The sequence below is a fragment of the Drosophila bipectinata genome, chromosome 2L (genome assembly GCF_030179905.1).
Source record: "Drosophila bipectinata strain 14024-0381.07 chromosome 2L, DbipHiC1v2, whole genome shotgun sequence".
In the NCBI taxonomy this organism is placed as follows: Eukaryota; Metazoa; Arthropoda; class Insecta; order Diptera; family Drosophilidae; genus Drosophila; species Drosophila bipectinata.
Window position 1 is genome coordinate 6,692,525 of NC_091736.1, and position 14,887 is coordinate 6,707,411.

At 39.6% G+C, this 14,887-nt stretch overlaps 2 protein-coding genes across 7 annotated transcripts; one reads left to right on the forward strand and one right to left on the reverse strand.

Moving 5' to 3' along the window:
• Nucleotides 1-164: 164 nt before the first annotated feature.
• Nucleotides 165-10,571, forward strand: LOC108120001 (uncharacterized). Of its 2 annotated transcripts, none has more exons than XM_017233480.3 (6): nt 165-740; nt 8,487-9,007; nt 9,077-9,271; nt 9,348-9,479; nt 9,542-9,800; nt 9,861-10,571. In XM_017233480.3, the coding sequence occupies exons 2-6, from the start codon at nt 8,663-8,665 to the stop codon at nt 10,052-10,054; spliced, it is 1,125 nt and encodes a 374-aa protein (XP_017088969.2). In that variant the 5' UTR covers nt 165-740; nt 8,487-8,662; the 3' UTR covers nt 10,055-10,571. The 2 variants fall into 2 exon arrangements, with proteins under 2 accessions (XP_017088969.2, XP_070133002.1); XM_070276901.1 differs by lacking the exon at nt 165-740 and adding an exon at nt 7,920-8,178.
• Nucleotides 10,572-10,621: 50 nt separating this feature from the next.
• Nucleotides 10,622-14,684, reverse strand: LOC108120000 (large ribosomal subunit protein uL13m). Of its 5 annotated transcripts, XM_017233477.3 has the most exons (7): nt 14,527-14,682; nt 14,341-14,464; nt 12,688-12,914; nt 12,483-12,631; nt 11,677-12,415; nt 11,288-11,616; nt 10,622-11,227 (listed from the first exon to the last, which is right to left on the reverse strand). In XM_017233477.3, exons 1-7 carry the CDS (start codon nt 14,548-14,550, stop codon nt 10,765-10,767), a joined length of 2,055 nt encoding a protein of 684 aa, XP_017088966.2. In that variant the 5' UTR covers nt 14,551-14,682; the 3' UTR covers nt 10,622-10,764. The 5 variants fall into 5 exon arrangements, with proteins under 5 accessions (XP_017088966.2, XP_070133000.1, XP_070132998.1 ...); XM_070276899.1 differs by lacking the exons at nt 14,341-14,464; nt 14,527-14,682 and adding an exon at nt 13,145-13,164; XM_070276897.1 differs by lacking the exons at nt 14,341-14,464; nt 14,527-14,682 and adding an exon at nt 13,009-13,146.
• Between the last annotated feature and the right edge of the window lie 203 nt (nt 14,685-14,887).

Consider the following 14,887-nt stretch of genomic DNA (forward strand, 5'->3'; position numbering starts at 1 on the left):
CGCGTTGTTTCGACGTCCGAGTTGCTGCTTTGCATTCGTACGCCCCCTCCGCCAGCCACGCCCCCTTTGCGCACACATATATGTATACGTATGTATGTGTGGCGTGCGTGTGTGTGTGGGCCCATGCTGAAAGGCAGTAGAAACAGTTGAAAAGGCAGCAGCAGCAGCAGCAAAGGCAGTAATAGCAGTGAAAGCAGCATGGCCCAAATGGCGAGAAGCGGGGAAAGGGGGTGCCAAATGAAAAGCCCGTGGAAAGCCGTGCATACTGAGTAATGATTTTCGTGCGAGTGTGTGAAAATGAAAATTGTTGTTTGCTGCGCAAGCTAAATGAAAATGATCAAATAACCAACGACAAGAAACCGGAATGTGCGAAACGTTGAAACTAAAAAAACAAAACTCCAAATAGGAAAAAATATCTATAGATGTATATATATTTTAAAAACCAGGAAATCACATATAAAATGCCAGCTTCCTGCCACACACACACCCATGCTATCCGCACACACACAGTACCAGGAAAAACTGAAACCTAAATTTTGGTCCATGAATGAACTAACATTCACACTCACATCCACAGTCACCCATCACATCACACACACATGTGCAGCATTTAGAGGCCTATAAAAAAAGGCTATTTTCGAAAGATTTTTGCTGGCCAAAAAAATAGAAATAGGAACGTGCCGCGCATTTGGAGGAACTGGAAAGATACATATACAATATAAAGCGAGAAAATAAAAAAGGTGGGTCAAGTGTAAATTTATTTAACTAGTTGTATACACGAACACACGACCATCCCTCCTGGACGCGAAGGGGGACGGCCCTTTCGATTTCACCGCCCACCTTCATCGCAAAAATCATAGCATGCTTTTCAGCGTTTGCCCTTCGCTTGCCCCTGCTCCACCACAAAAAAAAAACCTAACATATATCCTTATGTGAGCTTGTTTTTGTCTCAGTTTGTGTAGTTTCTATTCCTGTTGTTGATTCCACTGCTGTTCGTACATAAAAATAAATTATGGACAGTTGACTCTAAAAATAGCAGCAGAAATTACATGGAGCCAGGATCGCCCGACTCCTGCAGCAGCATAAATCATTATGTAGCCAAATGTCAATATAACACTTTGAGGCACACTCACACACACACACAGACAAATACAAACACAAACTCACAACGACTGAGTGGAATTCATAGAGAAGGATACTAGGAGAGCAAGGATGTTTGCGAGTGTGCAAGGTTCACGCTCTGAATTGGTTCAATTGAACCAAGTTCACTGCTAAATAAAAAATATATTATATTTTTTAGAGGTTCTGGGAAGTGAAAAAAAGTCATATTGTCATAGAATTAATATAACAATATATAATAATAATTATTATTATATAATAATAATATTTTAAAATACTTAAATAATAAAAAAGGCTTAGCGGAAATCCTAAGGATATTAAATTAAAATAATACCTCTAAACTACATATGAGATATGATTAAGGTTATTTTTAAATAACCTAATAAAAAATAAGCCAATAAATTTATGAAAATGAAAGTACACAAATCTATACCCTTATTTTGAAGCCCATCTGGATAGCATTATGTAAAGAAAATGACTAATTTACTGTAATTATGGATAATTAATTAGCTAAAGTAATTCACACTTAGATTTATGGCAGTGCCTAATGAGCGATAATTGATATAATTGAGAACAAAGCTAGTCACGATCGATATTAGTTAATGAGTACTTATTTGTAAAACTAATAAAATTACTTAAAATATTTTTGATTAAAATAAAATTATTAAAAAATATACTAATTTTATTTACAAAGTACAAAATATTTAAAAATTAATTGAAAAACCAACATGAGAAAAAGTTGTCTTGACCAGCGTGTTTCCAATCTCTCAGACAGACACACATGCACTCACTCACACATTGAATCATACACACACAGGAAGTGACAGCTAGGACGCCTATGGAAAGAAGCAGAGAGGTGGTGCACAAGGAAGAGGAAGCAGATAGGAAACTTTGTCTGTGAAGAATTCAGTCTGCAGCTATTTCACTTCCTTAAAATCCTTCTGCAGCCACAACAATAACTTTTCTCGCCCCTCTCTTTCTCACTTTCTCTCCGAGTTTTCTCTTTCAGCTTTCTCTGGCCCTATCTCTCTCCCTCTCACGCAGGCGCCTTCTGGCTTCCTCAACTCGTTCTTCGGACCTATTCCGATTCTTTTTTTGTGTTTTTGGCCTGGCTCATTTGTTTATTTTTAGTTTGCTGTCATAGAACCTCATTCTAGCCCACCCACAACTATTCACATGTGTGTACTTTTGGGGCGGTTGTATGAGGTTGCAATTAAATGGCCGTTAGACGCTTTGGGCCTTATTAATATTCCGAGATATTTGCAAGACTTCTAAGTTGGCAAAGTCTTCTAATACCTTCCCTTCAGTACCTCCTTGACTTTTTCCCTTTGGCTGGAAATTTCTTAAAAATTAAACTGGTTCAAGGTCGTTTCTGCAACTAAACGAGGTTATTGCACCGCCCGTTTACTACCAAATCGAGGTGAGGGACTTGGAGGGATGTTAGGTACAGTGAAACAGTAATAAATAAAACCACAACCTGTCAATAAATCAATTAAATGAAGCCTTAGAATAAATGACTGAAAGTCTTTTAATTTTAATAAAATATTTACTAAAAGTTTATAAGAGTTACTCCCAAGCTCAATTGTTTCTTTAAAAAGCTATTCCATCTCTCATAAAATAAAATTCGATTTATTGAGTTGTCCCTGTCGGTCTCCGAGTCGGTCAGCTTTTGGGGTCAGTTCGCATTTAATAGCTGTGTTTACGCAGCGGGGAAAAGTGGCCAAGGAAAATCCCAACAAAAGTGAAAACTTTGGGAAAGAATGGGTAGCTCGGGGGGTAATACATAGGAGGAATAGGTTCCAGTAGAATGGGAACGATTCTCTGGCTTAGAGGACCCCTCGCGTGCTGCAACGTCCATGAAATGACGAGGCCATCTTGCCTCTTTTTTTTATGAAGCTCACGTGTCAGGGGACGCCCCAAAACTCCAGGTAAAAATGTGTTTTTGGGTTTGGGGAAATGGTCGGCGGGTGAGTTTCGTTTCAGGAATCGCGCATAAACACATGATATCCTCAGGACACAACATCCACACATACACATGCTCGCATTTATAAACGCTCCGAGCTCCGAGGCCCAGCTGGCTAAGTATCCCTGTAGGAGCTTACGTAATCCCGAAACGTGAGCCTTAATCACTTTCTGGCCAAGTTGATGAAGAAGGGGAACGCCACCGGGTGGCAAGGTGGTGGCAAACTGAAGTGGAGTTTATGCTGAGTTTAGCATAAGAGGATCAAGAGTTGCCCCTACAAGGGAATCCTTTTTTCCAGGCACTGAACACCTTTTAATTGAAATTTAAGCCCGCAAAGCCAAAAGTTTTACTTTTAATTGATTTAAAAGTTTTTAAATGATAAGTAAGATAGTCAACTTTAATTCCGAAGCTTTTGTTTTCCATCAAAAGGAATGTTATTGACTTTAAAGTTCAAACGATGGCAAACCAACAAAAAGGACATGTCCTAGGAAGAAACATTTCAATCCCCAAGCTGTCACTCATATCCTGATGTTTGGAAAAATGAAATAAAATCTAAAAATGAAATCTGTACAAACATAATTTAATAACGGTGACATCTTTTCTATTTTCGAACAAAATAAAATACGAAAATTTGTTGAAACATCAGGAAATGTGCCTTGTTTTGTTCGCATTTGGAATTCCGAACACTCTCGCCCGGCAAACATTTCATTTCTCCTGTGATTTGGCGTGCCATTACCGTTAGTCACGTGCTCGCACCACCGAATCCTTGAATCTCCAAGCCACCGAATCACCGTCATACTCCGCCTCCTGCACACCACCGCCCATTCCGTCCCAGACCCATTCATATTCCCACTCCATTTTTGGATTCCCTCGGGTCGGGACCCGCATTCGGGACTCGTTGTCCTTTTTTCTTTATGTGGCCTGGCAGCCAGGCGCTGCCTTAATTATCCTGGCATTGGTAATTATGCGACACAAAGCAGAACAGAGGACGGGAATACACCATACATTAAACAGTATTTTAAAGAGGAGTCAGGGACTAGGACCTAGCTGGGTATTAAAAGGTGATGTTAGTCACACCAAAAAATATATATGTGTATGTTGTTAAAAAAAATATACAATATAAAATATATAAAAAATCTATTTGTTATTTTAAATAAAATAATATTTTAAGCTAAGAAGATTTTGAAAATATGTATTTTTACTTTTGTACCACCAATTTTTTTCTGTGCCTAAAAATTCCTGGCAGGAGAACGCAAAGAATGCTGCATTTTAATTGAAAATAGCCGGGGAGGTGTCGCGATCCGGAAACGGAAGTAGAAAGGTACCAGGTGCCAGGTACCTCTCGCCTTTCCTACTTCCTGCTCCATCTCCCGACTCCCCGCGACCACTTTATTTACCTCTCCTCCAGCCCTCCTGATGAAATATTCATTTGTAATCGATAATTCCGCAAAAGAGCAAACATAGAGAAACATGCGGCGGCATAATAAGTAGGAAAAGGTCCTGGGTCTCAGGACCCGCTGAATTCTCACCCAATCCCCTTGCCAATGTCCTGCATTTTCCAGCCGCATTGAACGCCGCCACGAATTGAGGACGAAAGTCAACTTGTCTGCATTCAGCAACAACAACCCCAAAATATATAGCCAAAAAAATGTACAAAAAAAATTCCAATAATTTTTGTCTAGAATTTATTCAGGTCCGTTACTGTCCGACATTTGCTCTATATCAGGCTTTATGCTTAGAGCTCACTCTGCACTTGGCCGATAAGTTTCTTCAAAAGAATTGGCGGGGTCAGTTTTTATTATTCAGTCAATAAATTTGGAAAGAAGAACTTGCTTGTGGTGGGTTAGTTCTAAACGCATACATTTGAGTTATGTATTTGTGTAAAAAACTTTCTAAATTTTACCTTTTTAATCAATTGTTACCTTTATAAAAGACTTTTTTTGAAATTTGGAATAAGAGACGTTAGAATTTATACTTCCTTAAAACGAAAAAATAAATGGAAGATAATTAGGACATGGGGATATATTGAGTAAGATCCCTAATTATTTCGCAGAAATGGCCATAACTTTACTAATAATTCTCCCATCAGTGAATGTTATGCCTTCCCGGTCTTAGAATTTTGAGTACTATAAATTTCCATCAAAACCTAACCTACTAAAATCTGACCTAATTTTTGCCATTTTTAAAAGGGGTAACCTCATGATTTTTTCATAAGATTTTAATGCAGATTGAAGGCAGTTAAAACACTAATTTATGAATGTTATTCCTTTTCAAAATCGGATGGATTACCCCTAAAATATGGACCAAAATGTGGATGAAAAGCATATATTTTGGGCCAAATGACATTAACATGGTTTTAAAGGGGGTTTATTACGAAAAACTATATAATACATAATTTATCGAATTTGGGAACAAATTTTGTTACTCGTATATTAATAAAGATAGAAGCATATTGAATCCCTGATTGGTACGCCTTTTCTAAATTCTATGAATTATGGCTGCGATATTGTCTCTAAATTGCCAAAAAGTCATCATTTTGAAGGACCATTTACCCAGAGCTTTAACTTGGCTTATTTCTCATTTGATAGTACTTTCATTCATACATATGCATAAACGACTTAACATTGAGTTTACGATATAAATAAATGCACTATACTTCCCCAGGACCACCACAACCACCTCCCACACTTTACACTTCACCGCATTTCAACAAATTTCCCAACATTGAGAAATCATTATGGTAATCTATATTAAAACCAAATTGCCAGGCCGAAAGCGAACAGACCCGACGGCCATCAACGACGGACCCCCATTAAAAATTCTATTAAAAGTTATTTACGGCAACTTTGGTCCATTGAATGCGACAAAAGTTGCACATCAACCGCACCGTGTGTGTGTGTCTGTATTTCAACCAGAAGGTACTCAACTCAAACAAAAAGCAACAAGAACCCAAAAGCATTGTCTATGCACGTTCATAAATAAGAAATGCAGTCGAGCCAACGTCGTTCACGTCGAGTGTCCAACCCTTGAGCCCGTCTTCCCTCCATGAGTCTTCCCCAATGCCCCGAGGCAGTTCTACAGCTCCTATCAAGCCTAAACGCCAATTCCAATCCCCTTCATTGACAATAAATTTGCATACACAGCACTTGCACTTCCTGCAAGACAAAAAACAAAAAAAAACTTGAGAGGGGGCTTGGGAGGTGAGTAGAGCTCATGGTGGAGCCCTACAGGAAGCCAAGTAGGTTTATATGCAGATCAGCATAATTGATTTCAAATAGTGCACTGCCACAAAATAGCTATAAATTCAAAGTCCTTCTGAAACATATAAATAATTACCCGCGAAATAATATATTTATATTTAAATTAATTTGCCAAATCATATAATTACTGTTATTATATTATTAAAACCCATGAAATCTGTTAATTGAAATTGAATAACATATAAATAAATTAAATTTTAATGGCCAGAAATCGAATCAGTATTCATAATGCATTTGTTGCTGTGTGCATGTTAAAAATGGAAATGAAAAAGGGGGGAAATATATTCATTGAGAGACTACAGGTGAAGGGCTTAATGCCGTTGAATCGATGGTGAAGTGGATAAGATAGAGCAGGTCCTCTTCTGCAAAGATGTGCTGACAAGGACTCTCATTAGGCACTCGAGCATCGGGAGATTATGTGCAATGATAATAGGCAGAGATAAGGGCGTTGGAATACGGGGGGCACTAGGGTAGGCTACTGGCAGAGGGCTAGGGCAGAGGATGATTCTCATTCTGGTTCTGAAAAGCCAGACCGGAGGCTGAGGACATTCGGGCGCTAAAACTAGAGCAAGGACAACACGAACAGCACCACCAACAAAAACTTCGCCAAAACTAGAGAGAGTAAGCGAAAGAGATGGGACTACTCTGCTAGAAAGAGAGGCAACAAATTGTTACATTGCCTGTCCCGAGAGAAATGTATTTTCATATATACATACTATATGCATGTGCTATTTTGACCCCTCATCCCCATCCTTTGGCATTTTCCGTTTTCCTGGCCAGCTGCAGTTCGGAGTCCTTGTGATGCAGCAAAAACCAACAAAGTTGGAAAAAGCAGCAGGACAACTGACAACAAGGAGCATAAGCTACCTTCATCTGTGTCCTGATTATGACAGCTCAAGGAAAATGCCACCGGACAGCTGAAAATTGTTGAAATTCTCCCTGGAGTTGGGCTTTCATGTTGTTGCCATCACATACAACCGCATTTTATGTCTGTGCTAATTGCCGATGTGTGTGGGGAAAGTGCAATTTCATGGCATTCCATGGGAAAAACAGCCATCGAGCCATGGGGGTGGCGCGGGGGAAAATCAAAACGGGACGCCGAAGGGATAAAGTGAAAATGAAAACTGACGGGGGTAACGTGGCCTGCAGAAGGGGCGCACAAAACCAATTCGTTTTAATTTCCAGTTGGCAGCCACATCATCTGGTAGGTGGGCTATCGATACAACAGATGCAATTAAAAATAATAAATGAAACCATGTGGAAAGAGGCTAACACCAGTTCTTGTCCTGAAGGGGCAGTTTCAGTGATTAATGCAAGAGTTTCAGTCATTTTGAGGCTAAAAATATAAATCTTTAGAGATTTTATAGTTTTTAAAACTTTTTAAATTTTGTTAAAAAAAAACACATTAGGGGAACTACTAAAAAAAATTACAAACTCTTTACAAAGTTCCATTAAAATTTTTTAAAAATATCATAACGCGAGAAAGCCAAAACCTTATACTCATATCATTGTTGTGATTTCTTTTGGTTTATTTTTCTTTTACACTTTAAACAGCATACCCTTTCCTTGAAATTAAATTCATTTTCTTGAATTATTCCTTAAAAGAAAACCTAGTCGTTGAGAGACCTAGTCGTTGAAAGCGTATTCAGATTGGTAGCACCCTGGGGAATTTTGCCGTGCCACGATTTGGTTGCGGCACACATGGCGTATGAGTGACAGCCGGGCAGCGGTGACGCCAAAGTCGTCGACGACTCATATCAAATTACCGTTATGGTTATGCACAGGCGGGAGCCATGAAGAGCGGTTGCCAGAGAGTGCGGTGGTGTGGCAGAAATGGTAAAAGGGCCTAGGATATCTAATGAGCGTCGGGGGCAAGCTGCTCGGCAGTTATCAATTTCTATAGCATACCAAATGGGGCAGAAGGAGGACAGCAGAAACGTTTGCGAGCGTTAAACATAAAAAATATTGAGAGAAAGCTATAGAAAAAAAACAATTTTTCATACATATATGAACATAAATGATAATATTTAAGATGGGCAGAAATAAAACGAATAGGGATTTTCCATTGTACCATAAAATCCATATAGACCTTATGAATGATAAAACTTTTTCATCAAATTGATAAATATTTTCTTCCCCTGTAGATATTCGTATAATTAAAAGATAAAAATTAACAACCCAAACGAGGAGACAGATACAAGGATACCGACCCAGAGATATAGAGAGAGAAAACAAGATAGAAAACGGGAAGGAGGGAAGCGCAGTTATTGAAAGTTGAGGGGCAACCATCGGTGATGTGGGACACATCCCGGCACGGGCAATGCAACAACCCCAACGTTATATACCGTCTGTATCTGATCTATATGGCACGGACGAGATAGAACTGCTGCTGGACGAGATTCGGGAGTTGGAGCTGGAGCCGGTCTGCTGTCAGCTGGACGATGAGCAGGACTTTGAGATAGCTGGCAGCAGGGCCGGCGAGCTCTCCCACTCGCACTCGCACTCGCTGTCCCTGGAATCCCCCCTGGGCACTTGCACCTCCTGGGACTCGCATGCCAACTACAAGCAGAGGGGCGGCCACACCCCCCTGCCCTGGGGCGTCGCCCTTCACTGTGATCCGCAACACTTGAAATCGCCTACAGGGATTGTGCGCATACTATTGGTGGTGAGTCTAATGGGCTTATACACAAATCACAAAAGATAACCATATATTATTTAAATGTCCTTCTTAAAGTTATCCTCGGCCGCCTGTTTGGCCTGCGAATGCTCCGCGGGCACCGTACAGGTGGGCCTCTTTCTACTGCCACTCATCGGGCGCCTGAGGCTGATGGTCTTCTGTGCGCTCTTCTCGCTCCTCATCACATGTCTCATGCTCTTTCTGGATATATCGCATATAGCCCTAATGTTCCCATTCAATTGGACAAAAGTGGTAGGTGACATTGGCATTGAATTTAAAATTTTTCATCAATTTTTGATTCGCCTCGTTTTGGGTTTCTGTTGCGTAGAATACGTGGATGTACCTGAGTATTGGTTTGATATTTATTTTGAGCTCCACGCTGCTTGTCCATATGGTGCTCTATGCCGTGGAATACACATGGGTATCCAAGCATTCCAAGGACACACTGCTGGCCACAGGCGTAAGTTCATAAATATTTTAAATATGACATCATATAGTATTTATAAATATTTGTAATTTTAGATTATTGGCTATATGTGTGCCTTGGAGGCATTTCTTTTGTCGGGCATCGCATCCTGGCCAAGGACTCAGTACCGTCAGGTGCCCGACGATGCCAGTGAATTGTTTATCGAGGATCGCGAGATGACGCCGATGAGTCCCATTAACTGTAGCACCGATCTGCAGACGACGCCATATCACCATAATGGCAATGCAACATCATCGGATCTATATAACCAACAACAACAACAATCGTCCTATAATCAAAAGCCTTATATACCTGGTAAGTTATTTTAATCAATTTTTTAGATATATATATTTAATATTAATTACTATTTTATAGCCAAACGACCCAATGAGCTCAACAATCAGCGTCCAGCGTTGGGTCACACACAAACCGCACGGTCGAAACCCAATCAGCACTACAGAGAGGGCTACCACTATCACACATCCCGCCAGAGCCCCACATTCGTGCTGGGCAATGATCCGGGCAATGGTCCATCCACGTCCCGTTCCAATGATAATTCTAGTGCGTGATAGTTTTTAATTCCTCAGCCCAGAAGATCAACGATGAGATGTTTAAATCCAAATCCAAATGAATGAAAATAGGTACGATCTCAGCTATTAAATTGGCAGGACATGTTGAGATGCATTTCGGTCAGTGTAAGGATGCAAAATTGTTGAATAGTTTAAAAAACCCAGAAGCAAAACTCGTCGGGATTTAAAGTTGAGACACCAACGGAGAAAATATTTAAACAGCCGAGCAAAGCAAACAATAATAAATTTAAATAAATGGGAGTATGTGAACTGCAAGGTCAAAAGTGAGGGAAATTTAATGAATTTAAAGAACATAAAATTTGAAAACGAAGATCAACCAGATCAGCGCCCATTTGATTAGTTTTACGAACACCAAATATTTGAAATTGGTCAATGTTGAGCTATAACTATAAAAACAAGATGGATATATAATTGGTAACAATATGGTATCAAGGTAACGAGGAAAATTGCAAGCAAAATTGAAGATTAGAAATTAAAATGAGCATGGAAATGGAAATCAACTTGTTATAAACGTAGTTTTGCTTATTTTTTAATAAAAACAAATAATTCAAGAAAACGAAAATTAATCAAAAAATATATTTTTGGGTTCTTCAAAGTTTAAATTCAACGTTACGATAATATACTTGTAAATGTACAATTTAATGCATACGTTTCCATTTTTTGAGAAATGCATAATTTCAGACTTAAATTTATTTTAATCCCAGATCCTTTTCGATGGTGTGCGAACACACAGCCATCATCTGATCCTTGACGCTTTCGAAATTGCGAACAGCCGCGGGTTTAGCTTCTGGCCAACCGGCAAGGTCGCGGTAGATGGGCCGGCAGAACTTCATGCGGAAGTTCGAGTTGGCAAAGGCAATGATCTCGTCCAGACGTTTGATCAAGCGAGCACGAATAATTAGACGATTTAGACGGAAGCGAACCTCGGCGTTCTTGGACGCCTTCAAGTTATAGGTGGACTCTAGGAGCTCAATCTTTTTCTCGGTCAAATCAACAATATCCTTGCTCTCAATGAGTTTCCCCAGGAAATCAATCAGTTGATGAATGGAAATGGTTTTCTTGATGTCAGGACTATCATTCAGCTCAGCAACCGACTTGGAGCTCCACAACAGGGCCAGTTCCTTGGTTACGTTGGCTAGGGATTCATCGAATCTTAAAGGACATTCAAGATTTAATTTATAAAGAAATATTCCTGACGTTAGCTTTGCTTACTTGGGAATAATGGGCGGCATGCCTTCACTGCTCAGCCACAGATCCCAGTCAACAGCTTCCAGTTTATCCTTCTTGTCCGTGTCCTTGAAGTAGTCATACAAGGCACTCTTGAAATCGTTGGTTTCAATCGATTTGTAGGCGTATTTTTTCAAGTAATCGCGTAGGAAGGGCTCAAACACAGATGGGCCGCCGAACAAGTCTTCCAAATAGCGCAGGAAAGTAGAACCCTTGATATAAGGCACTGAGGAGAAGGCATCATCGGGTCCACAGTTGGACAGATCCACCACCAGTTTGGTCAGCTCAGGTGTCTTGTCGAGTTGAGTACGAATCTGGATTAGAGTTTTAAAAATTACTTCTTTTGAAAAATGAATTTTTGCATGGATACTTACGCACTCCTGCAGGTCAGTGAGGTTACTGAGCATCTTAAAGTCCAGCTCCTTAGCACCCTGCATCCTTCCAACGATCTTTGACTCCACAAACACAGTGAATCCTTCATTCAACCAGAAGTGCTCAAAGTTCTTGTTGGTCACGAGGTTTCCAGTCCAGCTGTGAGCAATCTCATGAGCCACTACATCGGCCAAAGATTTATCGCCTGCCAGGAGAGTTGGAGTAACAAAAGTCAGGCAAGGATTCTCCATGCCGCCGAAGGGAAACGAGGGAGGCATCACCAGCAGATCGTACTGCTTCCAGACATACGGGCCACACAGATCGGAAGCCGTTTTAAGCATGACGGCCGTTTCGGAAAATTCCTCGGCACAGGCATCAACAATGGCCTCTTCAGCCCATACGTTGGAGTTCTCGCCCAGTGGACGGAATACGAGCTTGCCAATGGCAATGGCCACCAGATAGGCTGGAATGGGCACATCCTGCTTAAACTGCGTCTTTCCAGGTTCCTTCTTTTGGATAATAGCACTCATCAGAGCTGTCAATTCACTGGGATGCTCAACATAGGCATCGTAGGTGAACTTTACAGCCGGCGTATCCTGGCAGGGAATCACTGAACGAGCGTGAATAGCCTGGCACTGGGAGAACATGTAGGGATGCTCCTTTCCCAGAGTCTGTGCGGGACTAAGCCACTGCAATCCACTTGCACTGCTGGACGTCTCATAATCAATAAGAACCTCGAGACTAAAATATTGTGTTTCCGATTATTTACGAGTGTTATAAAGATAAGATTGGTAATCGCAGAGCTTACCTGCCCTTAGCCGTTCCAGATGGCAACTCCAATGTTAGCTTCTGGCCAATATCGTCCACGGGATCGCTGATGAAAAAATTGATTGGGAGTTGACTGCCTCCGGCCAGCAACGTGGCATTGGTAACATTAATATCACGCACATCCAGGATCTGAATTATGGGATATTTATTGTTCTTATCGATTTCTTGCAGTTTCTATTACTTACAATCTGCTCCAAGTTCGTCGATAGCACATTAAACTTATGGAGGACACTTCCTTGGAGTTTAGTGGCAGCAAAGTCCACCTTCCAGTTGAGGACACTGTGTTCAGTGGTAATCAAATCTGGCTGCGAGTAGGAGCTAGGATCCACGGTACCCAAACGACCCATGTTGCGCTTCTGAATCTGGTAAATCGGTAGAAGACGATGTGAACTGCAGAAGCCGCGAGTGGAGACTGAAGAATCATAAACGAAAACAATATATTTAATCTTTTTATAAAAGCACGCTATCGCTAAAAGAAATAAAAGCAGATAAGTAAAAATCCTAACCAGCTGTTTGTGGTTTTCTAGCTTTTCGGTTGACTTCACTAATGAACGCACCAGACTATATAATATTCATATATCTGGACCGTAGGCGGATAAAAAATGAGAGCCGTAGAAATAAATGATTAAATTGCAAACTCACTGACGCAGCCGGTAAATAAATAGGGTTGCCAAGTTTGCAAAAGCCCCCTAAAGTAATGTATTTAAAAATGTAAGCTTTAACAAAATAAAAAAAACACAGATTACTGTTTTATTTCATTCTAAATTTAGTAAATTTAATGAATACTATTTTCATAAAAGTTCAAAAACAAATTCTTTAATTTAGTGATGGTACTGTTCCAGACAAATCTTTAAGGAGGGATGCTATTAAAAACGAAAGATAAATAATCCGAAATAAATTGAACGAAAATAATAATGCTTGAAACAGATTCCTCCAAAAAAAAATTTTATCTTCCAATTAAACTCATATGACATTCATTTGTTTTTAAGTAAAGTAGTTATATTTTGCTTAATTAAACAACATATCAACGCAGAATATAATCCTTTGGATAATCCATAATGCTAGGGAAATTCTCCAGCGTTTCCTTATCAATATGATCCAATCGCTGGGGAACTGTGCGCGGGGTACGTATTTGATTTGTAACATTCTCCAGGATTTCCTCCGGAACCTGATCGTCCGCGAATAAATGCAGCCTCTGCATTGTATATCTACGCTGTAGATTTCCATGCATTGAGTTGTATACCGCCTTTTTCATCACCATCGTGGGATCCTTTTCGTGGAGCTGCCAGGCCAGAGTCCACGAAGCTCCACCAGGATATCCAGTATGGTGGAAATAAACTCGCTTGACCCATTCGTCGCCAGGTAGGGCGATTTCCCGAGTGTTAATCAGCACCACATGGTCTCCGCAGTCATCTGGAAAATTATATTTTTTTTAAATTGCTTGGCCATTTTGAAAACTTGCTTATCCTAAAAGTAAGTACATTAATCACTGAACAGTTATAAAGGTAAACGAATACTAAATGGTTTTCTTTGCAGCCAAAATAAACATAGTTATCTTTTATTATGTACTGGGGCTTGAATAGATTTGATAGACATTGATACTTTTCAAAGAGGAAATAAATAAAATTTATTTTGACTGCAGTTATATGCTATAATATTTACCATTTATTCAGATCGAAGAAAATTATCACTTTTGTTTTGGTTTTTTAATACACCAACAAAAACTTAGGAAAACACGCCGGTGATGTAATAACACAAGATGTGTCCAAAAAACCCGAATATCCTTAATTCTATATGCAAAATCAATGCAATATAACTTTACTAAGTGTATTACTTACTCATAGGATGGTAAATGGGTTTATGCAGGCCCATTAAGTGTGTTTTAACCAATTTCGCCGACTCGAATGGATTCTGCCAGGTGCAATCATAAATGTGCCAAGTTCGTGCAAACGTTGCCCATTGCTAAATGGTGTGGAAAAATAAGACATTACTAGAAAGATTATGTAGATAATAGGAGTATATACCTGCACACGTTTGGCAATAGACATTTTAAAGAATGTTTAATAGAAAAATTTAACAAAAATCAACAATTATTTCTCGGCTGTGCCTGAGTTCTTCTTCTTCGAGGTTGACAGAAAAAAGTTAACAGCTGATTGCGTATAACAGCACAAGCAATTCTGTTAGATGTATCTGTTAGGAAAATGTGTTTAAAAAATTTAAGAGGAAATTTAGATAAACAATTTCAAACCTTCTTATTTTTATTTTTGAAATATTATTACGCAATATGTAATTAATTAACACAATTAATTCGTTTATATTTTCAAGCCTGACTTTTTTACATTTCTTGATTTTTAAATGTTTTAACATTTGTAATTCATTATTATC